Source organism: Neodiprion lecontei, chromosome 4 (assembly GCF_021901455.1).
Source record: "Neodiprion lecontei isolate iyNeoLeco1 chromosome 4, iyNeoLeco1.1, whole genome shotgun sequence".
NCBI lineage: Eukaryota > Metazoa > Arthropoda > Insecta > Hymenoptera > Diprionidae > Neodiprion > Neodiprion lecontei.
In genome coordinates this window covers 26,632,239-26,657,214 of record NC_060263.1, presented here as the reverse complement: position 1 = coordinate 26,657,214, position 24,976 = coordinate 26,632,239, and the positions used below count along the sequence as shown (strand labels likewise).

Sequence of the window (24,976 nt, the reverse complement as noted above, 5' to 3'; positions counted from 1 at the left end):
ATCCCAAATTTACCCGAATATACGGTCTAAACTTCAAGAAAGTTCCAATCCTAACATGATTAAAAATACTCCATGTCAAGATCAAAACAATCGAGAGGTAAATGTAGAACTCTATAAACGTTCAGTTTAAAATATAAAGAGTTCGAATTGCATATTAAGTGAATAGATTTGAGTCGATTCGAACCTGTCAAGTGAAAATTTATAACACACATTGTAAGTAAACAATAAAGTAAAGTGCTATAAAATTAGTAGTAACGTTTTTGTATGGTGAATTTATTTGTACTAATGCAGCTACGTATGAAATATATAACTGATTGTTTCAATACGTAAATATTTAAAAAGGTTAACTTCCCATGTTGAATTATGAGGATATTGTAAACCTGCATCTACATACATCGCATGATTCGGTTAATTTCATTAAGTGTACGATTTACTTTGTAAATATCGATTCTTTCAATAATTTAGGACTACCAGCGTTTTGCTAGCTTTACATAAGTTTAATTTACTGCAATTAGACATTTTGTATCAAATCATTCTCATCACATCCTTCGAATAAATCTTTTTCAACACAACGGGAACATTATTTAAACAAAATATCGGTAAAACAAAATTATTTTATTATCAGAAATTATTTTACATAACTTTATCTGAATATTTATAAATATTTTTCACATATTCTCCTTGTATCTGCAATTACTCGTTTTTGGTACGCTTCTCATGGGTATTATATTATAAATTATACATCACATCATACTGGTGATTATTGGACCATGAATTTTTTTTGTTAAACTAGCATCGCTGTCTGTGAATATTAATTGTAAAGTGAAGTACGTATATCAGCTAAAATTTTCGTAACAAATGCCCACCGTTCATAAAGAACAGATATAAAATGTGCTATTGGTAAGTTAAATACATGAATTGGCACTATATTCTAGTTTAATAACGTGCCGCATTCGTAATTTTTCTTATTTTCTCATCAAATTTCTTTAGGATTTTTTACCGATTATACGTTTATACTTGCTTATGGTATTACTGAGGAAACAGCTAGGTACTTACCCTCTGGAATAATTTCTAAAACAGCTTAGTTCACATTTTCTATGTGTTAACTTATTATCATCAAATTCCAAACACTCACTTTTCTGTAAAGGATAAGTCTTATCTCTAGATATACCAACATGTAATAAATTATTGATCAGTACTTGACGATGGAATGACATTCAAATGTACGTCGTACTGTTGATCCAGCCCCATGTAACAATCAGACATCAGATAAAACGTCAATTTTTTGCGACCTGTAACAATATATTTGAAAACGAAGAGTCAGAATTATTCATGAACTGTAAATTTATTTCAATTTATATTGTTTTGTCGGGTCTCAACATTTTCACTTTAATACAAAAGTGAACAACTACTTTTCAATCACTGTACTAAAATCTAATGAAAGTCTTCATAGTGTTAAAGAATAAAATAGAGTGCAAAGATGTAGTATATTACCTATGCATGGTGGAGTGGAAAAAAATAGCTGACTACACTTGCGCTGCCCTCTAATACCCGATGCTCTCTTTAGAGCTAATAACTCCGTTTCGGTTTCATCACCTAATATCAAAAACCAACCCTCATCTTTTCCTCTTGGAAACTTAGGGCAATGTGCTTTGAGATTGTGAGAGTGATTCTTTCTTTTCATGCCCACAATTAGTGTGTAATCACTGCTTTCGTGAACATCTATCCAGCAATTAGGTCCGGCAGGCTGAGGTATTTTCTTCTCTGTAGTACCATCCGCCCACCAGCCTTGTAATGTCAGTTCTACGGATATTACTGGCATTTCCTTGATAACTTGATGTATCTATATAAATAGAATAGTATCAGTATTAGATTACGACATGCAGTAACGAATCAACTGAATGAAATGCAATAGGTTTTGTGTAGGTAATAACGAGGAATGTAGTCGATAAATTACCTGCTGAATTTCACTGTCAACAAATTCTTCTTGTAGAGCATTTGCTAGCCGGCTGTAATTTCCATGGGTGACAGTGCATAACATGGGCAAAGATTTTGGCAACGTAGAGAATAACCGCAAATGCTCCTTCTCCAGACGTGGTAAAGTTAGCAACGCAGACTCATCAGCCCATCTTGCTTGAATAATCATTTGAAGCACTTGCATGAGACGCAATGCTGCTCCAAGCCAACCCCGGTCGGCCACAATATCTATCATTGCCTTGGTAAGATAACAAAATTTTCATTAGCATAAATTAGGTTCGAGAAACTATTAAAGGAATTTAAAAGTTTTATAGTTATAGTCCAATATATTAACTATGTGATCCTTGTTTGATATGGAATTATGAGTGGTTTAAGGGTGGTTTAATTTCGGCATGCAGTTCTTCAATTATTTCAATTAATTTAAATAGTAAACTAAAAATTACCTGCAGTATCCTGATAGCTTGGTCAAGAACAGATTTAAGATCAGTTAGATAGTCTGCACAGGGTAAAGGCAATCTGGAGAAATGTGCTTGCAGTAGTAGAAATGTTTTAGTATTTGGAGAATCTAAAGTTGATGAATCCACCGCATGACGACACATTTTTGCCAATTCCCTGTAAAGAATTGAAAAATAGTACGAAATCAAGTATAGAATTCAGATCCAGGATTACAATAAAATGCAATATGAATCATGTTGCCAAATGGCAAGTGACAGTAAACAGAAAGAACCTTTTTAAAAAACCAGTCCAGACTGGCTTTGGCAATGAAAATACGTTGCAGTGAATGATTGAGAAATGGGTAATTACTAACTCGTTAAGTAAGTCTTCATTGTGTCGCACTGGTAATTGATTGTATTCATAGGCATCGCATGCGATTCGCAAGAGTTGTTCCAGTGTCAGATTTTGTTTCAAATTATTGTTGAACAATAACATTGTCTGATGGGATAGATAATAGAACGATGCTATCCTGCCCATTGAAAGAGGAGACAAACATTTTTCACCCTGTGGATAATTGTTACAATATTAAATTGCAAATATCTGATGTGTAGAAGAGTTCTTCATAAAAAAAAAAAAAAAAAAAACTAAAAATTTTATGTATGAATTGACTGAAAGATATTTTTAATACCTTATATTATTGATAAAAATGGGACACATATTTACCTCATCATAGTCAATACAATACGAATCTATTAATACACTGAGAGTCTTCTCAACCAGCCCAGAAAGATATAAATTAACTTCTGCTGGATCTAACACCTCGAGTTCGTAATACCTCGGATTCTTCATCAATCTTCTAAAGAAGTACGTCCACGTTAAATAGTCAAGGAATTCTTGCTTATTCTTTATCGTGCCGGCAACAATCTCGGCATTAATGTGATCTGGTAATACTTCTAGTAGGCTTGATTCGACTGGAAATGGCTCGTACAAGAATTTTTTGTAGAAGTTCTTCTTGATGTCATGAACAAGAACTACAGCTACCCCAGAATCATCAAATTGAGGTCTACCAGCTCGACCCATCATCTGTAGTACATCTGTTATTGGCATGTCAACGTATCGTTTTGATTTTCCATCGTAATATTCAGTACCTTTTATTACAACCAAGTGAGCAGGAAAGTTTACTCCCCAAGCTAAAGTCGCAGTTGTTATTAGTACCTGAGAAAAGTAATTGATAGCCCGTTAGTCTCTCGAGGATACGTACATATTGAACGAAATAGACCTAAGAGCAGAAAAATTCTTTCACTCGCCTGTATTTTGTTATTTACAAAGAGTTCTTCTACAGTTCTTCTATCCCTATCCTGCAGACCAGCATGATGGAGTCCAATTCCAAAAGCTAAGGTCAATTTTAAATTAGTGTCTTTGATGTTGACCAGAATATTGTCCATTTCATCGTCAAGCATATGTAACCATTGTTTTGGATCATTTTCGGCAGCAAGATAAGCAATCAAATCTAATGCTGTTAAACGAGTCTGCCTTCGCGAAGACACAAAAACAAGAGAAGGGCTACAGGGAGCATGCTGCCTGATCGCTTGGAAAGTTGGACGATTCATCGTCGCCATTCGTGGACAATAGTGCTTGCCTGGGAATCCACTAATGTGAACCTCTAATGGCACTGGCCGAACTGATGGTCGGAAATTATAAAGTCCCATCTGAATAAAAAAATTTTAAGAGTAGACCGATGAAAATCTACATATAGGTATAGCACTAGAGGTGTAGAACTCAATCTGACTACCATGATTTAGACATGTGAGCTTTTTTAGATTGCTCACCTGTTCAATTCCTAGCCAATTTGCCAAGTCAACAGCATTAGCCAACGCTGTAGAAAGGCCTACGATTCTCAATGCTTTAGAAGTATGAGAGGCGATAAAGTTTGTTCGTGAGACAATCACTTCCAGAACCGGACCTCTGTCTTCACCCAGAAGGTGGATTTCATCTATTATGATGAGTGCTACTTTTTGAACATAATTTCTTGTCTGCCAACTTCTGCTAATTCCGTCCCACTTTTCAGGGGTTGTTACGATTACGCTTGCACTAGCTATTGCTCGTACATCTGGAGAAACATCACCCGTTAACTCGACAACAGTTCTTCCTAATTTTTCTTCTATTCTCACTTTCCAGTCGTTGATTCTTTCCCTGACTAAAGCTTTGAGTGGAGCTATGTACACTACCTAGAATATAAACTTAAATGATTCACAGGTACGAAGTTTTCCTTCAATGGATACAAAAATGTGCCGAAGAAAAGATCGGATTTACTTTTTGACCAGGGTATTCTTTGAATACCCTGAACATAGCAATTTCCGCAGCAATTGTTTTTCCCGAACCCGTTGGAGCTCCCAGAAGAACATTATTATCGGTATGGTAAAGGCAGTGGAAAATCTGCGTTTGGATTGGATTGAAGTGGGAAAATTTATATAAATTTTCGAACTTCGGATCCTTCAATGCAGTTACTGGCAGTGGTTGTAGTTCTAATAAATCTGTTGACATGTTAAAAAAAAAAAAATATCAGTGCATTCTGCAAACATTTATGACACAGAAATGGTTTGAAAATTCATCAACACTGGCAAAAATTAATGTCTTCTTCATCGTAAACAGAATGCAAGAAAAATGTAACCACTTACCAGTATGTGGTGGGTGAGTCTCTGGAAGGATCAGACCTTGAAATGATAAAGCTAGTACCATTTCACATCCTAACCAACGATCGCTAACAGCCTTCACAAAGTATTGAGTTGGCAAAGGTTCTGAGAGTGGAATTGTCATCACAAGATCTTGATCTGCTTTCTCATAAACCTGCATTGAAATCAGAATCGAATCACAAAACTTCATCAAATCCTATACATCCATGTCTGATTACATATGATTAATAAAGGATGGCTTGAATATCAAGTGAAATTTACAAACACATACTAAGCAATGTAATAAGCTGCTGAAAAATTAAGTTCACATTATGGTAGCTGAGATAATATTTACCATTTTCCTTGTTACCAAAAAGTATTCATGATGATAGATAAAATTACTGTCTGGGTCTTCTATCCAAATCCAAAAGGCTTCCGAACTTTTTCCATGCACTCTATCATTCCAGCGAAAATCTGGAGTAATTTTTAAACGAATGCGAAGAACTGTTCGTGTGATTGGTTGCAAGTTTGCCTCTAATTCTAGGGAAGGGAATTCACTGCAACACTTTTTAATCAAACCTGCCATCTTTTGGTTTCTCAAAATATTTCCTGTAAACATGTAAAAATACATGGATCCGTTATCATTTTAACTATGCTAAATAATACTCTTTATTTTCTAATTGTTATTAGAGATTGATGGATGTTATGAATTCATACTGCATATTTCACATTGGTAAGATGTTTCTATCACATTGTGTATTTTCATTTTTTATAAAGTTAATTACAACTTACCAATTTCTTTAATATCCATATCTTTAAGTTTTTCCATTGTAAGGTGACGATCTTCAATTTTTGTGATAATATCTTGAGGCAAACAACAGAACTGGCGCATGGGGCTCATATGGTCCCACTGTTGTAACTCCAACATTTTTGCTATGCCTAGCAAACGTCCTGCCATAATTGCATTATTCTTTCGCAATACCATCTCAAATAAAGCTCGACAGATACGAACAGCATTCTGTAAATAATAAACTTTGTTAGCTGCCGATATAAAATGTAGTGACTTAATATTCAAGTCGTTTCATCGTTTTTGTGGTATCAATTGAAAATTATAAAAATTATGCACATGTCTTCAATTAGAAAATCTGTTTGTGATACCGTTTATACTTGAAAGTATGTGATTGGCTCTTGTACAAGATACCTTACCTGTGTGATGTAGGACTGATCCGATAACAAAGAAAAAGAATTGACACGACCCCGTGACAGGTATGTTTGCAGTAAAATATTCACTTTTCCATGAATATTCTCTGCTCCACCTTGTACTAAAACCTCGCAATAGTCTGTTGTTAAATTGTCCAATTCGTCCATCTCATCATCTCTGACCTATAAAACGTAAGTTGAAAATAGATGGCAATCCCATTAAATAAATTACAAGTTAGAAAATTGTGCTTGGAATGTCGCAAATCTTACTTTAAGCTGCTCAAATTCTTGTGACCTAGATATCATTCCCAGTACGTCAGCTTCAGTCATGATGGGCTTCATATGTTCGTTGAATATTTCCACAGTATCATATTTAATATAAAAATGACTCGCCGTTCTACCCAAATCTTTAAATAAAATGTAGAAAATATTGTAGAAAAATGAGTGGCAAATTTTATATCGACTATGACTTGTAATAAATTTTAGTTTCAGTACCAGTTACACTGAGATCTCCAGTACGAGTAATGTAACGAATCATTTTAGCTTTATCCAAGGCTTTTGCAGCTGTGTCAATTAACTCCTTTCGTTTTCGTTCCAAGTTGGGATCTTCAATAACATCCTGATAATTGATTCCATATACTTGAGGGTTGAGTCTCATTCGAACAAACAAATATGTGTAACTTAGCCACTCGACTGCTTCTTCTACATTCGATATCGTTCCTAGTGTAATCTGTAGTAAAATGAAACTCCATTAATGAGATAATAGTAGATTGCGCAATGAGGTGGCAAAATAGGTTTTCTATCCCGAGCACAAATTTGCAATATGATTCGTAGGTTGAGCAAGTGCATGAACTGAAGACGATTATGGTAAATATGCAAGACGAAAAAAACTTTGTCTTTACGGTGCACACGATAACTTATTTTACCAAAAGTATGGCTTACAACTTTGTTTTCTAATTCTCTGTTCCTTTACTATTGCAGAAACCATTACTTCACATACTAAATGCATGTAAAAAAGACGTGTAAACTACATTTTCGTGACATAAATACAATATTACAATTATTGATTCGGTACTGAAATTAGTATCAAAATTTTACCACAATATCTCCCTGAATGAAGGATTGGACAAAGTCAAAATCTAATTCTTCTAAATTGGAATTTTCCTGGAATGTTAATCGACAGAACAACAGCTTTAACAGAAATAGCATCTATGATGTCATCAGGATAATTAAAATTCGAATGTTTATTGATTCTCTTTAAATTTTGTCCAATCATTAATAAACGATATTGGGTGGAGAAATCTGTACTACGCACCTCAGCATTCAAATTGTCCGCCAAATAGGTAATAAAGTTACTTTCAATCGGAAATTGGTTGGTCAGTAACGAAAGATAATGGGACAATTTGTTATGGGTTGTGATTATTGTACCATGTCCAGATGTATCAAATTGTGGTCGACCAGCGCGACCAAATATTTGCAATACATCTAAAATGCCTAGGTCAATGAATGTCCCATGTTTTGAATCATATATTTCTGTACCCTGAGAACAATCCATTTAATTATTACACAACCTGAAATGAATTAAACGACCAATTATAGGTATTAATTACTTTCAAGACCTTACACGTATAACGACGGCATGTGCTGGTAAATTAACACCCCAAGCTAGTGTCGATGTGCACACAAGAACCTTTATCAAACCATCTGCAAAATATTTTTCCACCAGATTCCTAAAGGCAATGAAAGATATTTTTCAGTATTTTGTTCTGTTGGATTTTTAAGACTACTTTTAATTGATGTGTAATTCAATGTTGAAGCATACAGAAGATCAATTCAAGGTGAGTTTACCTATCTGTACGTAACATTCCAGCATGATGTACAGAAAACCCATAGGAAAATAACTCTCCGAGATGCTTGTTTCGGGATTTTGCCAGTGCTTTTTGGGCGAGTCCAGTGTTACCATCGGACATAAATAATTTTTGCGTGCCATTTTGTAATGCCATTTCTTTGAGAACCGTTGCTGTTCGGATTGTAGCATTACGAGCATGTACAAACACCATTACCTGATTAGAATTGAAAAGAACACTGTTATTACTAGTAGTTGAAACAACTATTTGTTGTAATTATAATATTATGAGATTACAACTAACGATTACTGTTTCTATAGCACCAATATAAAGTTGAAACAAAGATATTTTTTTCCATGTCAAAACCAAAAATACTATTTCACCAACCTGATGACCTTTGCGAACCATATCGACAACGTGATTGTAACATACAAGGTCCATATCAGCCATTTGCTGTAAAGGTTTCACTGCCTTCACACCTATAAAAGTCTGGCCGAGAGGTACAGGTCGAAATCGATGATCAAAGTAAAACAAACCCTTGTGTGGATTTACCCGGAGGAATTTCGCCACATCTGTATAATTGGGTAGAGTTGCAGAGAGTCCAACTATTCTGATCATACTTTGAGATGATTCGACCTAGCAGCAGGAAAATATATTAGTATAAATAATAGACTAAACATTGGGATGTTTAAAAAAAAAAGTTTCATTTAGGTACAAAAAATATACCTGTTAAAATTTGGATTCTTAATATTAACATTAAGGGGTTGCGCATCGCACTTTTTTTTCTATAAGAATAACACTCGCAAAATGGTTTTTGCTCCTTTTGATTTTTATAACTAGCTAACTCTATGATAAATCTACTTTTTCAAAAGATGTTTAAGGTCCTTAATAGTAATAGTAATTGACATTTTTCTTTTTTCCTAAAATTACCTGTCTGAGGGTACGGGCAACCAATGCTTCAACAACAGGTCCACGATCTCCATGAAGCAAATGAACTTCATCAATAATGAGTAACTTAACTATACTTGTGAGCGCTATATCTCCAGTTCCTTTCCTTGTAACAACATCCCATTTTTCTGGCGTAGTAACAATCATCTGTGTTTGCTGAATCTCAACTTTTGTTAGCTGCATATCACCAGTGAGTTCTCGCACAGAAACACCCAAACATCCCAATCTTTTATTGAAACTGGATGTCATTTCAGCTGCCAAAGCTTTCATAGGTGCTATATATACTATTTTAAATTGATCTCTTTTCAAAACTCCTTGTGCAATATGCAGTTTAATCTGATGTATCACAGTTAACATTGCAACATTAGTTTTACCAGCTCCAGTTGGAGCACAAATCAACAAGTTTTCGTTTGTATGATAGGCAGCGTCAAAGACTATGCTTTGTATTCTATTCAATGATTTTATACCATGAAACGCCATTTGACCAACCTAAACAGAAATTTTGGGTTAAACTATTAATATGGCTGCAAATTGAAAGAGAAAAAAGTTGCAAACCAGTCAACTTCCAAATCTGATCAATTTTTGATTCTACTATGGTGGAATAGTGGGGATGTCTTGTCCAGGAATTACTTTAATGTCTGTCATATTACCTCATCCAATGAAGATATTATCACAGGATTATTGCCAACATCCAGAACTGCGGCTGGAGGAACTGGTATATGTACTTCCTCGCATAATTGAGAATCTTTTCTCTCAACATTTTCTGGTAACATGACCTTTTGTCCAGAAACAAAGCCTGTAAGTTAAGTATTTATTTTTAAATTTCAATGGGAGAAATGCAATTTATAACTTGGTGTAAAGTAGATTACTGTGTTTAAAAATCACTGGAAATCACACAGAGTGTGATACCGTAATATTCTTTCTATTCAATGTAAAGATTGAACTTTGATTATTGGAATTTATCACATTAGATAACTTACCTGCAGCAGCTCTCGCAGTAAGCTTTGAATCGAAAACGAATGGATACCTCTCTGCTCGAATACCAGACGGAAAAATGTTTCTTTGAGTCGTGTTGAGGATCGGAGCTTGCATGGCTTGTCTCATCAATGCTTCTTGTCTTTTTAGACGTAGCTCAACAGGATCAAAAGTTTCCTCGTCATCATCTTCACCGTTTTCCAATTTGTTTGTAATTTTATTTAGCTTTTTCTCTTCCTTGCGATACTGTTTCATCAGTTGCTTTTCTTTCTCAGACTGAACAATTACTTGACATCCTACTTGCGGCCTTAGTATAGCTTAATGATGAAAAACGATGAAAGCATCAAAAACAGTGAAACGCTGTATTTGTAATTAATGTAAGTCATTAAATGTTGATAATTTAGAAGATTAGAACACTTACGTGTGTTGTTTTTTTGAGTCTTTTGAATAGTGAATAAGGCAACGATACTTTTCTGATGCTCAAGAACATATTCAATGAATTCTATATTCTCATAGCCAAGAAGATCAAAGAGTTCTGTTTGAAGATTATCACCGCCACATTTTAACTTATCCACTATCATATGCCCAAAATCTTCGTATATCATTTCTGCTGAGTATTTCTCATAACATTTTTTCAGTCCTTTTGTGAATCGACTCTTTTCAAACTGTAAATAGAACGGATTTTTAAATATAAAATAATGCCAGTTGCATATCAGGACGAAAACTACTGTTTGATGTGGAGTAAGTAAACATATTTCATTAATTCAATAAATAATAGGAGAATTTGTAAAGACTTTTTATTTATTAGCTGTTTACTACTAGTGTCCTTTCGGTCAAATTTGTCTTTTTTTATTATAATTTTTCTTAATATAATTTTTTGGCGAACAGCAATCAATAAGATACAGTCGCAATTGATATTAAGTGGCAATGAAACTACTAACAATAGGCTCAAAACAGTGCACCTACGAAGTACGATGATATACTAATGTAAAATACAAGACATATGCCCAGACAAACCTCAGTTTTATTTGATGAAACAGTCTCAGCATTATATGCCATAGTGAATTTGCTGGTAATTTTGATTGGATTTTTTGCAGACATATCTTGCAGTTTCTTAGTTTCGGGCCAAGTGACTTTTGCTGGAAAAAAGGGAATATCAAGACCAAACATGTGGGGAGGAAAATCCAGTAAACCATTCTCTTTTTCTTCTGAATTAAGTATGTATTCCATTGATGCCTCTGATATTCGCTCTCGGATTGCTTTTATTAACTGAAAAACATAACGATACTGAAAAAGTTACAGAAATAGCACACAGTACAACGGTACATTTTGTCTCCAGAACCGTACAAAGTAATATTGATAAAAAAAATGTTATTATCCCATCAAATTGTATTGTCCATTGATTAAATAGCTACTGATATCTTTTTCCATAAAGATAGGACTCAATGTATTTGCTGTAGTTGTTACCTGCATTATTGTATTAGCTTTTTCCAGTGTAATCGAACCGAATGTTTGTCGTAAGATCTTGAGATTTTTCTGGCTGACATTATTTTCATTAATCAAAAGCTTTAATATGAATATTGCAGCTTCGTCTTTTAGTTCGGAAGTCTGTCCCTCTGGAATAAATTATATATTCATGCAATCCCAATTATTAAAATTGTGTACATGTTGGAAATCTTTGACACTTGCAAACATGGACAAGTACCACTGAATTATGCAACATTTTTGAACAAATACCAACCGCAGAAACTGGAAGCTTCGTGATGTATTTGATGTAAATATGGAACAGCATTTTTGTCTACGAATTTGCATATTTCTGACCAGGTTGGCCCTCTGCAAATAAATATTAACTTGATGAATATGATGGGCCGAAAATGACTAATGTTAATACGTAGCGCTGTAGAGAAAATGCAACACATTTCAGGAAAAGTATTCCTTACTTGTTCGATTTTGCAGCTCTCTCTAGTCGTTTGGCAATAAGATTATTCTTCTCATTGTCAAGTTTCTTTAATCGTCCTAAGTCTGTGAAGGCACGCAGTGAACGTGTGAGCCGAGGCAGTTCTCGCATCTCAGCTAATTTTACAGCTGCTGTTGTGTTTAGAATTTGTTTAAGACTACCTGTAACTTAATCGAAGCAAATATTTTGTTTCACCTCCTCTTTAATGAGTAGGAATAGCACTGGATGAAGAAACCATCAACTGTGTTTAGAAAGTGACCAAATAAAGTTCTTCACTTCAAAAAATGCCCGATAACACAATGATATCTAGATACCTGAATGTTGAGAAATTACGTGGTTAAGTTAACCTATAATTAAGTTCTGTGATATTTGTTCATTATTCTAAGGAGAATCAAGGGGAACGAAGTTCGTCAAAATTCAAGTAAAGCTGCAGCTATAACAAACCAACGACAAAACTGTCAGTGTGATGCCTTAATAATTAAATTCGGAATATAACCTAACAAGTATCACGTGAAGGAACAGCTAGTGGATAAATGTTGGTACAATACTCGCGATCGTAACAATGAATAAATCAAACTCACGTCAAATTTTAACGATTTGATTAATGCGTAACTAATTTTCAATGTATCCTTCCAATTGTCAACGTGCTGTTAGCCGAAACTTACAACAGCGTTACGGCATTTTACCGTACATGCACGCTAAGTGCGTGTTGCAAAGACAGATTGCACCAATTACTGGGATTCCTCTAATTAGTTGGTAAGTATAAATAAGAAAGTTCATAATTCTGCAGATATATCAAAATACATATCAGCTTTTGCTTCTTATACCTGCTTATACTACTCCGTCTATTTTTTCACTTTCACAGATTTTAGAAGGGATGTGAATAAAAAAAAATTTTTGCACCACAAAAATCAGGTTACTTTTTACGAAGCCAATACGATTTTGTTACTTTTTCACGGGTAGTGGTAGTGATAGAAGGAGTAGAAGTACTGATCTCTATACCTATATTTCAGTGGGTAGAAGTGATCTTGAACCTTTAATGTCGAACATTGAGTAATGGTTACTTGTCTCGACGAAATCTGTCAAAACAGCTGCTGTCATGTGAAGTTTGTAGGTTATGTTTGAATTCGTAAGCACGAAACGAAAAATCATAGCCAAGAATATTATGTCGTTTTAATCATTCCGTGCTATTGGGTGTACATGTATAGAAAAATTAATTTTAGTACTGAGATAATTCGTAAAAATTCTGATACGGCGCATCAGAGGATGTGATGTAGTGGCAAAGAATGTGCTATAGATACAGTCCTATTTAATTATAAAAATAGTTCTTTACTACGTTTTTCCCTCTTTACTAACTTATTATTTGAAACAACAAAGTTCAATGCTTCTTAATATTTGTCTAGTTTACCTAAACGATAAGCTGATCAATCTTTCCTCGCTATCAGAATTGTCTTATTGGGCTGCTATTTTGGATCCCAATATATATTCATTGTTATGTTTGTTATTGCTCATAATTTTGCACAGCAATACCGTCACGCACAAGGGGAGACGTAAGACTTAGTAGTTCACCATCGTAGATGATTTCACTGGATCCTCTAGAATAAAAATACCTGTTGGTTACGAGGTAGAACTTGCCAATTGTGCTGCGAGGATTAATGGTATTCCTTAGATTAATGTTAGCAGATTGAGTCTGCAAAATCAGATCCTGGTGCAGCTAGATTTCTAATGTGCAGAAAATATACTGAAAATTTTATTGCTTCAGTGAATGTACATACATAACTGTGTAGTTAGTTGTTTCTATGCATTCTCTAGCTTCTAGCTTGGTCTAAAAATTGGAAGAGATTGCCTCAAAATGAGCTGTTATGTTCTATATGGAGTCTGCATAAAATATGTAAGCTGTACTACTACAAGATATTTCAGCTAAATGAACATGAAACGAAATGAGATTATTTGCAATCCTGACAACGTTAATTTTAACAAATTTTACTATAAAGAATTTTAATTCTGGTGAGGAAATGGTTTCAAGAGTTCAAAGCTTCAAATCTTTTTTACAAAGCGGATCCACCCACGCACTTCGTCTGATTCATAATTTCTGTTTTCTGAGTTTTTCTGCGAAAAGCTAACCTTTTTTGACAAAAAATGGCTTGTATGAAATTGAAACAATAAATTCGTAGAATTCATGCTATTTCTTTATTTCCGTGTCAAATAAAAATACGTCAGAGTGTTTTTGTTTATAATTGCATATAGAATTGGGTTGTTAGACCCTTTTTTGCATTTAAGATAAGTGAACTTCGATGTTTGAAGATATATACGTCAACGTCGAAATTGACAAAGGCACCTCATTAAAGGTTCCATTCACAAGATTCTTAACATAGATCGTCACTATCATGATCTTAATTAAGATACCTTCGTCACGTGAACGAGGTTTTGATGCAGAGTAGATAATTGGACAATAATTATATGTATGAAGCGATACAATTTTCATTTTTTCAAGGAAATAGTATACCAGAAAGCTATAACAGCTAGGAGTGATAAATGACTCAAATACTTTTCTGCTACATTATAGATTAACGCAGTTCTTGAGAAAACATAGACCTGTAAAATTGCTTCAACTTCAGTGTGCAAATAGGAAGCATTTTGCATGATTAATGTAATTAAGCATATTACACACGAATGAAACGGAAAACACTCGTTATTCTGTTTAGAAGGATTAACATTTATTGAACTACATAGCACATAGATATGCTATATCTAGATAAAATATTTCATTACAGTATGTATATACGTGCATATACACATTGCTAGATGTAATGCTGGACCAATCTTCGTAATTGACCATAAGTTTAAGAAAAGAGAGTTAGATCAAACTTCCTAACCACTCAAGTACCTCTGCAGATAAAATATTCAGCTTACTACCATCGTAGATGATTCCCTTTTCTCTCATAGAGTAAGGAGATTCGCTGTTAGTTTCGAGGTAGAAGTTGCCAGTTGCGCTGTAAGAAGTAATGGTATTTTCCATCATTCATAATAGCAATCTGAACTTGAAAAACCATATTTCAAATTCTAGGTAGACTTTTGACTGTACAGAAGAAATATTTCTCAAACTTGAGAAGCACCAGAGAAACAAATGAAAATTATGTACGTTGCTGTACATTTTAATCAGATTTTTTTTATGCTTCTCTTTGAATTCGTATGTAACTACAAACAAGAAATTCAGACTTGGCTATTTTAAAAACATTGATAAACTGTTCTTACTTAAGAGAATACCCGTAACCCATGTAATCGGTTGTTCCTGTACATTCTCCAGCCTCAAATTGAGTCCAAGAATCACAAGCAATTGCTTCAAAGGCTGAAGGGTCTTCCACTGATTCTGACCAATATTTATATGCCGAGTGACTACTGCAGACTAGAGACCTTCTTAGATGTACTGGAGAAATAGGAAAATAATGTGATTATTCAATTAACTTGCATCATCTCCCGGGTGAAAATTAGGCGATCGAGAAATGTAAAATAAAACAAATAAGTGCGCACAAATGTAAATTGTTCTAATTCTTATTTACTTTATACTTCTAATATGCTATTTTTATCTGGGCAGTCAAGGTAGTGCAAAGGAAAGTACGAATAAATTTTAATTTTAATACAAATTTTTACCATATCAATTTTTTGATTTCTTCAGAAAATAATTAATAACAGTCACAACGTTAAAACTTACTACGAAATTTGATATTTTGTTTAAGCTAAAAACTAATGATTCTAATTTAATAGAAGCCATGTAATATAGCACAACAAGCCATTAAAATTAAATACGTAATTTGTTAGGTAAAATTTTACTTACACAAGGTCAGAGAACATCCAGGTTGTAAAGCATATCCACTGTTTGGATAAAAATCTACAGTACCAGTTGACGTCCCAACTCCAAGAACTATGCCATTAGTGTGTATTACGTCAACAATAGTTGCGTCTGTTTTCCAAAGGTGATCATCATTGTCATTGAGGTAGAAGCCATGAATGTATGGGTCAAGCGCTATGGAGTGGATTTACAATTATTTAATTAGTGATTGCTAAAATGAGTGATCAATACAAGTGCTGATGATAGTTCCAATGATAAAAAATGAGTGGCTTTATATAATTTGGATCTGAAAATGAGAAGACTAACACGTAACTCGTTTGTATTCTTCTGTTGGGGATTAATAAAACGTGTCATCGAGGTACTCGCTAGATAACTGATATAAACTGTCAACCATCCAATCTTGATTGATAAATACCTCTATGAGATTAAAGAATGCATCATTCATAAAATCAGTTATATTTACCAGTAATTCTCGGAAAGGTTCCATTCACGTTACGTGCAGCACGTCCAGCAACGTGAGCACCAATACTGTAGCCTACAAAGTGAAATCTCGAAAGCGGAACACCTGCAGCTACAAATCGATCGATCAGCTCAGCCAATGAGTCGCCAACAACAGCATTGTTGCTAACAATGGCCTCGAGTGCGGTGTAAACGAAACCATTGTACCTCGCCAACTGAGAGTAGTTTAAGGCTAGGAAATTATGGCCGCCTCTTTTCAAATAAGCTATATAATTATAGTGAAATGTTACACAGTTATCGCTTACCGTGATATGACTTATACATTAAGCCAACCAAACCTATGAAGCTAATCTCATACTGAAAATAGAACAATTTTCATAGTAGACATTCATTTACTTTGCTGTAATCTAATTTGCTAATAGCCGTCGCATAAATTCCGTTATACGCTGATAGAAACTTACAGAAAATGTGCCATAAACTATAAAGAAACAGACAGAACACGAATTCTGTGTCTGTATCTATATAATTTTCGGCAGTTTCTATACGTATCTGTATGCATTAGATCTCTCCTTAAAGTGAGTGAAATCGAATTTTAATAACCACATCTCTCAAATTGGTTCGAAATAATTGTTAAAAAATTTTGCGTTTTTTTTCCTCCATATTTACCCACCCCTAGAAAGCCTTGCTTTTTTCAAATTATTTCAAACTAATTTGAAGGGTGCAACCATCGAAATTCGATTTCACTTAAAGAGAGGTCTAATGTGCATCTAGTGAAATTTTCACCACGAAGAGAATAAAATGTTCAAACTTGTTTCACAGTAATTACAAGACACAAGAAGTAACAGAAATTCGAACAAATAGTATGAAGTCTCTAGTCAATAGAGAAAACATACCGTCCGTAACAGTAGTGGTACTTTCATCATCAACAGTCCCATTGATTCCATGAATATATAGTACAACTGGGTTACTAGAGTTCCATGCGCTATTGTTTACAGCTTGCTCTGCAGATTCTATAGGGTACTCGATGTACTCATTTGTTGTAGAACTATGAGTATAAGTAGGAAAAAAAACGTGATGAGAGAATTATTCATCGTATTCGTTTGGTTTGATGTTTATGGTAAATTTTTTAAATCTAAAACCTACCCATTATAAAGAAGGATTGTAATTTCGCCAGGAGCAACATTGGTGGCAGCACCCAAGTATGCTGTAAATGTGGATGAAAAAAGTTAAGATCTAACTTGTATAGTAACATTTCACATTGCAGTTTTTGTAATTAATAGAAAACATGACATAATTTGTGTGACTCTTACCATGTCTCTCCAGAAGACACCCACACATAAAATGATGCATGTACAAAATTTTTGACTGCGTTGCTAGCAAGTTCAGCTTTCATTATACAATCGTTAGAATTTTTGTGAATTCTCATACTCTGTCTCCATCGAGAACTACACACACATGAGAGATACATGATAGTACATCGGTATTTTTTGTTCGGGAAGAAACATGGAAAAAGATAAGGAAGGTGCCATGCAAGCATCCAAATAGACGAGTAAAAAAAATTGGATTTACTGAATACTTATAAAGTTCATGTGTAGTATAAGTTGCGTATATTCAATAGTCGCTATTAAAATTCATTACAAAGTTTGAACACTCACCTTGGCAGAAAACAGCGAGCAGCAAGAGAACCTTAGTCATAATTGCAAATATAATTGATTTTGGGAAAACTATGAGCTTTCTTATATAGTACTGTGCAAAAATTCTGTAATTAATATTAATCACATGTGTGTTTGACTAAGTGCGATAATGAAATATTACTAAAATTTTAATACAAACAGCAGGTATACCTACAACAATTGTGGCACTCGTATGTTTACTCAACCTTGGTGACTGAATATTGTAAAATAAAAAGGAACCGAATATGACTACTGGACCAAGTGACAGATATTTTTCCATGTAGTAAAATCTAACATAAAAACAGCTGTGCTACGTACATAAAATATATTTTTTATATAAAAAGTGCGTGCTTCATACTATTTTTTCCTTTTTCTTCAAACCAGGTCTAAAAGCCCGAAGACGAAAACGAATAAAGCATTCTTGGTACTCCATTACGAAAAGTTGTAAAGAATTAACAAACCAAAACCAGCTTCGGATAGACACGATCAGGCTATTTTTAAACAAAAAAAACTGAGAAAACCATAAAAATAGGTTTTTTTCACAAATTCAGAACCCCGCCAATGTATGTACAAGTTGTAACACAGGCCTTCCGAGAAATATTAGTAAAAAACATTCAGTTTACGTGGTCAAAGGATGGGCGCTGTCCGATAAACGCTTAGACGTTTATCCCTGTTTTTATGCATTTTTCATCTATTTCAACGCAAAATAACGCCATAGTATGAATAAACGATTTGTAGAACAATATAGTCAACTGTGAAAATACGTTCGAAAACTTACGATCGGGTCACTTGTCGAGCAAGTATGCATTATGACAAGTGATACACAAAAAATGCAATACGCATTTGTGCGAAAACTTATCAGAATAGTACGATTAGAGTTCGAAGATTATTTCATTACTTTTAAACCTAGAAGCGATAAACTGAAAAACGGGATTCTCGCTTATAAGTCTTGTTAAAAAACAAGAAATACTGATTGTGGGTATCATGTACGTTTTTGCTATAAAACCATATTTTAAATTGTGGGTTGGTTTTCTGTTGGGTTTACGTCATGAAATCGGTGTTTATTTTCTCTGTTGGTTGAGGTTTCTCTCTGAATACAATAAGGTATCGCCTTTAGGATGACGGGCTATGATTGGGTAAAATACATTTCATCGTGCTTGTGTTGCGCCACATGAGTAACTTGCGCCAAGTTCCTTAGTTTTGAGGTTTTGAGGTTAGTTGATTTTTGAAAACCATGTCCGCCGGTTTGGGTGTTATTTTAGGACAAACGAAAAATCTCTTCTCGTATAACACGAAAAGTTTGCTTCTACGTTACGTCCAGACCAGCGAAAATGTCAACCCTAAAAAATACACTGCTTCTATATTATTGCCGCAAACAAAGTTTCCGAGTAGAATTAGTGGCAAGAAACGAGTCGACATGGATAAATATTTACTAGAGGTATTTATTTTTGATTTCAAAAATTGAAACCCAACTATAATCGAAATCGTTGCTCTTTTTCTATACCCTGTTCGAAAAGTTAGCATGCCAGAATAATAGTTTATTGTTGGCACTATATTATTCATTTAGCATTAAGTCTTCCAAATTTGAGATAAATATCTAACGCATCACCTAGTCCAAACATTATGTACATTTTTCTGAATGCACTTGTACATGCTTCATTATTTCTTTGATTCATATGATTGTTGATGGTTTGATGTTAACCTAGTATCGATGATTTGTATTTGTGAGAAACATGGTTATCATTGCAGAAATGCGGATTCTCCGAACTCTATAGTTGGCAACGGGCTAATCTTTCTGAACCTGATTTTGTCTTGCATGATGGACCGCCCTATGCCAATGGGAATCTACACATGGGTCATGCCATAAATAAAGTGAATAAAACTTTATTTTTGGTTTTCAAGTTTACTTACAAAATTCTTTACTATAATAAAACACAAAAAATAAATGAATAATGAATAAATTAATCAAGAAAACCTTCGAAACCCAACGCTGCAATTAATATCGTAAATTGATTAAATTGAACAGTCTAAGCTTAATCTGTAAAACTTAAATTTGAACAGCTAATAATCATAAAACATCCATTTTCAGATACTCAAAGATATAACAATTAGGAGCAAGATTATTCGTGGACAGAGAGTGCATTTTATACCAGGTTGGGACTGTCATGGCCTTCCCATTGAAATGAAGGCTTTGATTTCATTGAAAGAAAGTGCAATGAATTTGACGTCTGTTGAAATTCGGCAAAAGGGTAAAAATATTAATTATAGCACTAACGGTTGTGACAAACTCGCTTCATGCAGGATGGCAACAGACTGGAAAAACAGGGAAAACCAGGAATAGTCGGGGAATTTTGTTTATCAAAAATAATCAGGGAAACGTCAGGGAATTATATAATGGGCCATGGGGAAAAACCGTACTGTATAAGTTTTTTTCAAACATCAACTATGCTCCGTAAATTTAGCCAAGTCAACTTTCAGAAATGGTATGGTTATATTTCTAATTATTTGTGTGAAACCAAGTAATACTGTGTGTTTTTGAATTCAAATTTACGTATTGAAGGTGTTCGTAATTTCGGGTGCTTTTGGTTACACAAGCCACCCAACATTACCAAGTTTTGTGAAAAATGATCAAGGAATTCTAAATTTTTTGACGGAAAAAGTCAGGGAATTTTATTTGAGCAAAATTGTCACCTCCCTATCATGTGAAATTAGTATAATCTAAGCGATGTGCATCTTTGCGAAATTCCAGCTTTCACAGTTTATGCTTTCAAATAAAATCATTGAATAATATCACGAGGCTTCCGACTTCTCTAATGATTTCAAATTGTGATTGTATTCAATTTTACAATTTACATTCATACTTTATATTCTCAATTTCATATCCTAGCAGATTTTGTACGAATATCTGTCCTGAATTATATAATTAGATTGTTGCATTATTTGATATATAATTCAATTTTTGGTTCTGGATGCAACGCAAAAAAATCGTACTTGTCCAATATATACAGGTTGCTTTTAAGAGGTTGTGTAGAAAATAATTTCTATAACATCTTGGAATCTAAGTCGAATTATATTTAGTATAAATACAGCAATCATAATATTTTCTTACGTTTAAATACTTATAGAATTCATCCCATATTATTTACAGCTCAAAAATATGCAAACGAAGCTATTTCACAGCAACGGGATGTATTTATGTCATGGGGTATTATGGCAGATTGGAAAGAATCTGGTTGTTACTTTACACACCATACTTCGTATGTTATAAATCAGTTACGCCAATTCATAACCTTGTACGAAAAAGGCCTTGTAAACAGGGATTTTAAACCAGTTTATTGGTCACCGTCATCAAGGTACCATGTAATAATTTACATCTAAAACAATACAATGCTCACTGATTTGAATCCATAAATGAGAGCGATTTATGTCCCAAAAATTTAGAATAATAACTTGAATACAATGTTTTTCAACCTAGTTATAAAATAATCTAACCATTAGTGATCATGTTTCGTGATTCCATCTAATCGACCTCTTGATATTAATTTTGTATTTTTAAACTTGATAAAAATTCTTATTATTCAGAACAGCCCTGGCAGAATCTGAGTTAGAATACAATGAGCAACATGTAAGCAAAAGTGCTACCATCAGGCTGCTTTTGGATGTTCTACCTCCAGCTTTGGTATCATTGAAAGGGCACCCAGTCTACGCCCTTACATGGACAACCACTCCTTGGACATTGGTGGCCAATGAAGCCATTGCATTTGCCGAAGATGTCAAGTATTGTGTTGCAGAGGATAGTGAGATGAATTTTTACATTGTTGCCGAAAATTTACTGAATAAAATTCAAGAAAAAATCGGAATTCTAAAGCCATCAATAACGATAACAGGTGTGCTATTAGTGACGCAAGTTATATGTAAACATACAGCATGTATAACAAATGGAGTGTGTGATACTAATGATTCAAGTCCCACTTGAAGATACATTATATGTAATCAAAGACCGAATCATGTCGTTGCGAACTAATAAATGTTAGTATTCTGTTTCAATATTTTGTCAGGTGGCTTATCTTGATGACGCACTTATGAAATGATTCTCTCTGTTATTTAACAACTGTGAAATTCTGCACACGGTGTACAAAATTTTTGATGGATATTGCATGGCTGAGAATAACTTGTAAAAGTAGAATTATCATCATTCATATGATGCATTTAATGTCCATAAACAGGAACTGAGCTTCGTGGAGGAAGATATCTACAACCAATAACAGGTTTAAGTTCACCATTTGTACCAGGAAGTCACGTTACAACCGCAAAGGGAACGGGCTTAGTTCACATAGCCCCAGGGCATGGAATGGACGATTTTCTTATTGGTTTAGCAAACAAATTACCAGTGGTAAGTGGGGTACATTTGAATAGATTTTAGCTTTGCAAAAATAGAGCTCATGAAATACTGAGATAGGGATAAATGTTACATGCAGACTCTGTCAGATGTCTGTATAAAGTTTGCCTATGCAGTTCAGGAACAGGACAACGTTAAAGAAAATATAAATAAAAAATTAATTGAGAGCTGACAATATTAGTGGTCAATGAGAAGTGTGACTAGTCTGATGTTGGGAATTGAAAATTACTTTGTAATCACTGTCACTTTAACTTGACTTTGATTATCAACCTGTAGGCTGCGCATAAACAGAATAGAGAAAATCTAAATCAGGTTATATGTGTCTTCTAAAAACTAAAAGATGAATCAATCTTATGTATGTTCCTGTCTGACGTAATTATGAATGCATTTGTACTTGCAGTTATCGCTTGTGGACGAAAATGGTTGCTATACCGCCGATGCAGGTCCTGACCTTGTTGGCCTAAATGTCTTAAATGAAGGTGGCGAAGCCATCTTGAATAAAATACAAAGTAACGTGGTCCACACTGAAAACTATCAACATAGCTATCCATATGACTGGCGTACTAAAGAGCCAGTTATTGTAAAAGCTAGCAAACAATGGTTTATTAATACCAGTGCTCTTAAACAGCAGGCACTAGTAAGTATTCAAATGCAGATTCTGGGTTTTCATCATTGCAGTACAAAGTATGCAAAAGTGTACGAAACATTTTAGTTCAGTTCACTGAGACATTTTCATTTCGAATTGAAATTTCCACATAGAAGACATAGGACCCAATGACCGTTTCAGAACAAGGTCTTTAATAAAAATCTACTTAATGTCTATGACGATTGTTTGAATAATCAAGAAATTTATGTACTGCAAAATGTTAGGTTTTCTTGAATCTATTGAGGGTAGGGAAATATGACTAAAGTGCAAAGTTTTTTGTATCATTCACTTGAGGTTCTTAAAATAGTAAATATTCAAATCTTTCTGTGAGCTTGTAATTCACATATGTCTCTGTAACCCGGATTTTAGGATTCTCTGCAAAATGTATCGGTGTACCCAGTATGTAATAGTGCATCTTCTACCAATAGTTTGACACAACAAGTGAAGATGAGACCTTATTGGTGTATCTCGCGTCAGAGGGTATGGGGAACACCAATACCAGTTTTATATTACAGAGATACTGGCGATATAATTACAAATAGGTATGTTTATCATATTTCAACTACCTTTGCTAGTTTCCTGTACACTTTCATATGCTACAACTATCTTAACGTCAAATATGCTGAACTGCAAAATGTGATCTATTGCAATTCACTAAATATATATGTAAATATATTATTAACCTAAGTAATTAAATATCTTGCGTAGAGATTGGAACGAAAGATTGTGTCACTTGATGCAAAAATATGGTCTTGATTGCTGGTGGGAATTACCTATTGAAAAATTAGCTGGTAAAAAACTCTTACGGGAACTTGAAGTCGATGCTTCTGAGTTGGAGAGAGGCCAGGTGAGAAACCCGTGTTGACAAGACACGTCAGGAAAGCCAATAAAGAATTCGTAGCATGCAGTCCAAATAATGTTTTTCCTCATATTCATATTTGCAGGATATTTTAGATATTTGGTTTGACAGTGGCATATCTTGGTCCACAGTATTACCTGATGGAAAAGCTGACCTGTACCTAGAGGGAATCGATCAATTTACTGGCTGGTTTCAATCGTCCTTACTGACATCCATAGCACTTCAAGGTGCTGCTCCCTACAAGTAAGTGTTACGTATTTTGTATTCTACAATGCAAAACGCAAAAAAGTAGAAATTAGGTTAGAAATTATTTATCGAATCAATAAAATACGTCATATACTTATACATTTTATTTACTTGCTACATAGATAAATGAATCATTTGATTGTGATATTTTGTTCTGAATTTCTAATTTGTGTTATGATTATGAGAAAAGCGTAGGTATTGTTACAACCAAATAGTTATTTACTGTATATTTTAGGTCTTTATTTGCACATGGATTTGCAGTAGATGACAAAGGTCATAAAATGTCGAAATCACTGGGGAATGTTATTGATCCTGAAGAAGTTACTCAGGGTGGTGAAGATCTAAAGAAAAAGCCAGCTTATGGTGTAGATACTTTACGGTACAAATATTCGTCATTGTACAGTATAGTGTGCGTGTGTGTGAGTGTGTGAATACAGTGTATGCTTGTTTGTGCTTGTTCAGAAGAAGTTATTTAGCGTAATCTAAGAATATTTAGAACTTTGCTCCAATTTTATTCATCTCATTCTTCAATTGCAGGTGGTGGGTAGCAAGCCATGGCACTCAACATACGCTAGTTCCTGTTACGGAGAAGTTGTTGAAGGGAAGCGCAGAGTCCGTTCAAAAACTCAGATTGATATTTCGTTTTCTCTTAGGTGCTCTGCATCCATATCCTTGTGATACTCCTATAGAACCGGAATACCATTATCTTGATAAATATTTGTTACATCAACTTTATCATTACGATAAACGGGTAGGAAATATTTCCAATAAAACAATTATTAGGTTTATCAAATATTGGGTATAACAAATTCATTAATTAACTTATTTTTATT

The 24,976-nt window shown here is 34.2% G+C and overlaps 3 protein-coding genes across 20 annotated transcripts in view; 1 reads left to right on the top strand and 2 right to left on the bottom strand.

The window, feature by feature from the left end:
- Positions 1-596: 596 nt before the first annotated feature.
- On the bottom strand, positions 597-13,504 carry LOC107220556 (activating signal cointegrator 1 complex subunit 3). Of its 8 annotated transcripts, none has more exons than XM_046736483.1 (28): positions 13,420-13,504; positions 11,995-12,178; positions 11,796-11,887; positions 11,522-11,670; positions 11,072-11,323; positions 10,476-10,719; positions 10,060-10,371; positions 9,730-9,875; positions 9,062-9,568; positions 8,519-8,767; positions 8,133-8,347; positions 7,909-8,014; positions 7,600-7,824; positions 6,780-7,014; positions 6,555-6,691; positions 6,291-6,467; positions 5,877-6,102; positions 5,440-5,693; positions 5,091-5,259; positions 4,726-4,946; positions 4,242-4,640; positions 3,720-4,121; positions 3,136-3,627; positions 2,786-2,976; positions 2,421-2,589; positions 1,958-2,215; positions 1,495-1,843; positions 597-1,292 (listed from the first exon to the last, which is right to left on the bottom strand). In XM_046736483.1, the coding sequence occupies exons 2-28, from the start codon at positions 12,120-12,122 to the stop codon at positions 1,186-1,188; spliced, it is 6,411 nt and encodes a 2,136-aa protein (XP_046592439.1). In that variant the 5' UTR covers positions 12,123-12,178; positions 13,420-13,504; the 3' UTR covers positions 597-1,185. The 8 variants fall into 8 exon arrangements, with proteins under 8 accessions (XP_046592439.1, XP_046592437.1, XP_046592432.1 ...); XM_046736481.1 differs by lacking the exon at positions 13,420-13,504 and adding an exon at positions 13,014-13,122; XM_046736476.1 differs by lacking the exon at positions 13,420-13,504 and adding an exon at positions 12,839-13,116 and having other exon boundaries at positions 11,995-12,325.
- Positions 12,632-24,976, top strand: part of LOC107220554 (isoleucine--tRNA ligase, mitochondrial) — a 19,370-nt gene continuing 7,025 nt past the window's right edge. For 2 of the 5 annotated variants that reach the window (XM_015659201.2, XM_046736484.1), the window contains exons 1-12: positions 19,039-19,431; positions 19,743-19,865; positions 20,083-20,242; positions 21,142-21,346; positions 21,576-21,880; positions 22,220-22,386; positions 22,793-23,029; positions 23,408-23,580; positions 23,747-23,885; positions 23,983-24,140; positions 24,379-24,522; positions 24,681-24,894. In XM_015659201.2, the coding sequence (XP_015514687.1) occupies positions 19,228-19,431; positions 19,743-19,865; positions 20,083-20,242; positions 21,142-21,346; positions 21,576-21,880; positions 22,220-22,386; positions 22,793-23,029; positions 23,408-23,580; positions 23,747-23,885; positions 23,983-24,140; positions 24,379-24,522; positions 24,681-24,894 (2,229 nt within the window). In that variant the 5' untranslated portion in view covers positions 19,039-19,227. Of the gene's footprint in view, positions 12,768-19,037; positions 19,432-19,742; positions 19,866-20,082; positions 20,243-21,141; positions 21,347-21,575; positions 21,881-22,219; positions 22,387-22,792; positions 23,030-23,407; positions 23,581-23,746; positions 23,886-23,982; positions 24,141-24,378; positions 24,523-24,680; positions 24,895-24,976 lie in introns of those variants that run through there. The other 3 variants (XM_046736486.1, XM_046736487.1, XM_046736485.1) reach the window with 3 other exon arrangements.
- LOC107220555 (phospholipase A1) lies at positions 14,293-18,864 on the bottom strand. 7 transcript variants are annotated; one of them, XM_046736500.1, is made up of 9 exons: positions 18,772-18,851; positions 17,976-18,006; positions 17,631-17,765; positions 17,464-17,524; positions 17,214-17,365; positions 16,325-16,585; positions 15,847-16,035; positions 15,267-15,438; positions 14,293-15,004 (listed from the first exon to the last, which is right to left on the bottom strand). In XM_046736500.1, the coding sequence occupies exons 3-9, from the start codon at positions 17,668-17,670 to the stop codon at positions 14,869-14,871; spliced, it is 1,011 nt and encodes a 336-aa protein (XP_046592456.1). In that variant the 5' UTR covers positions 17,671-17,765; positions 17,976-18,006; positions 18,772-18,851; the 3' UTR covers positions 14,293-14,868. The 7 variants fall into 7 exon arrangements, with proteins under 7 accessions (XP_046592456.1, XP_046592455.1, XP_046592454.1 ...); XM_046736499.1 differs by having other exon boundaries at positions 17,976-18,079; positions 18,772-18,790; XM_046736498.1 differs by lacking the exon at positions 18,772-18,851 and adding an exon at positions 18,169-18,259 and having other exon boundaries at positions 17,976-18,079.

Excerpts from the sequence above, each read along its gene's own strand:
- LOC107220555 (XM_046736495.1), bottom strand. The coding sequence starts at position 18,273 with ATGGAAAAATATCTGTCACTTGGTCCAGTAGTCATATTCGGTTCCTTT. Across the intron at positions 17,366-17,463 it reads ACAATCCTTCTTTATAATGG|TTCTACAACAAATGAGTACA; the intron begins GTAGGTTTTAGA and ends TTATACTCATAG. Across the intron at positions 15,439-15,846 it reads TGGATGTTCTCTGACCTTGT|TACATCTAAGAAGGTCTCTA; the intron begins GTAAGTAAAATT and ends CTATTTCTCCAG.
- LOC107220556 (XM_046736483.1), bottom strand. The coding sequence starts at position 12,122 with ATGCGAGAACTGCCTCGGCTCACACGTTCACTGCGTGCCTTCACAGAC. Across the intron at positions 5,260-5,439 it reads TTTTGGTAACAAGGAAAATG|GTTTATGAGAAAGCAGATCA; the intron begins GTAAATATTATC and ends ATTTCAATGCAG. Across the intron at positions 2,590-2,785 it reads AATGAAGACTTACTTAACGA|GGAATTGGCAAAAATGTGTC; the intron begins GTTAGTAATTAC and ends AATTCTTTACAG.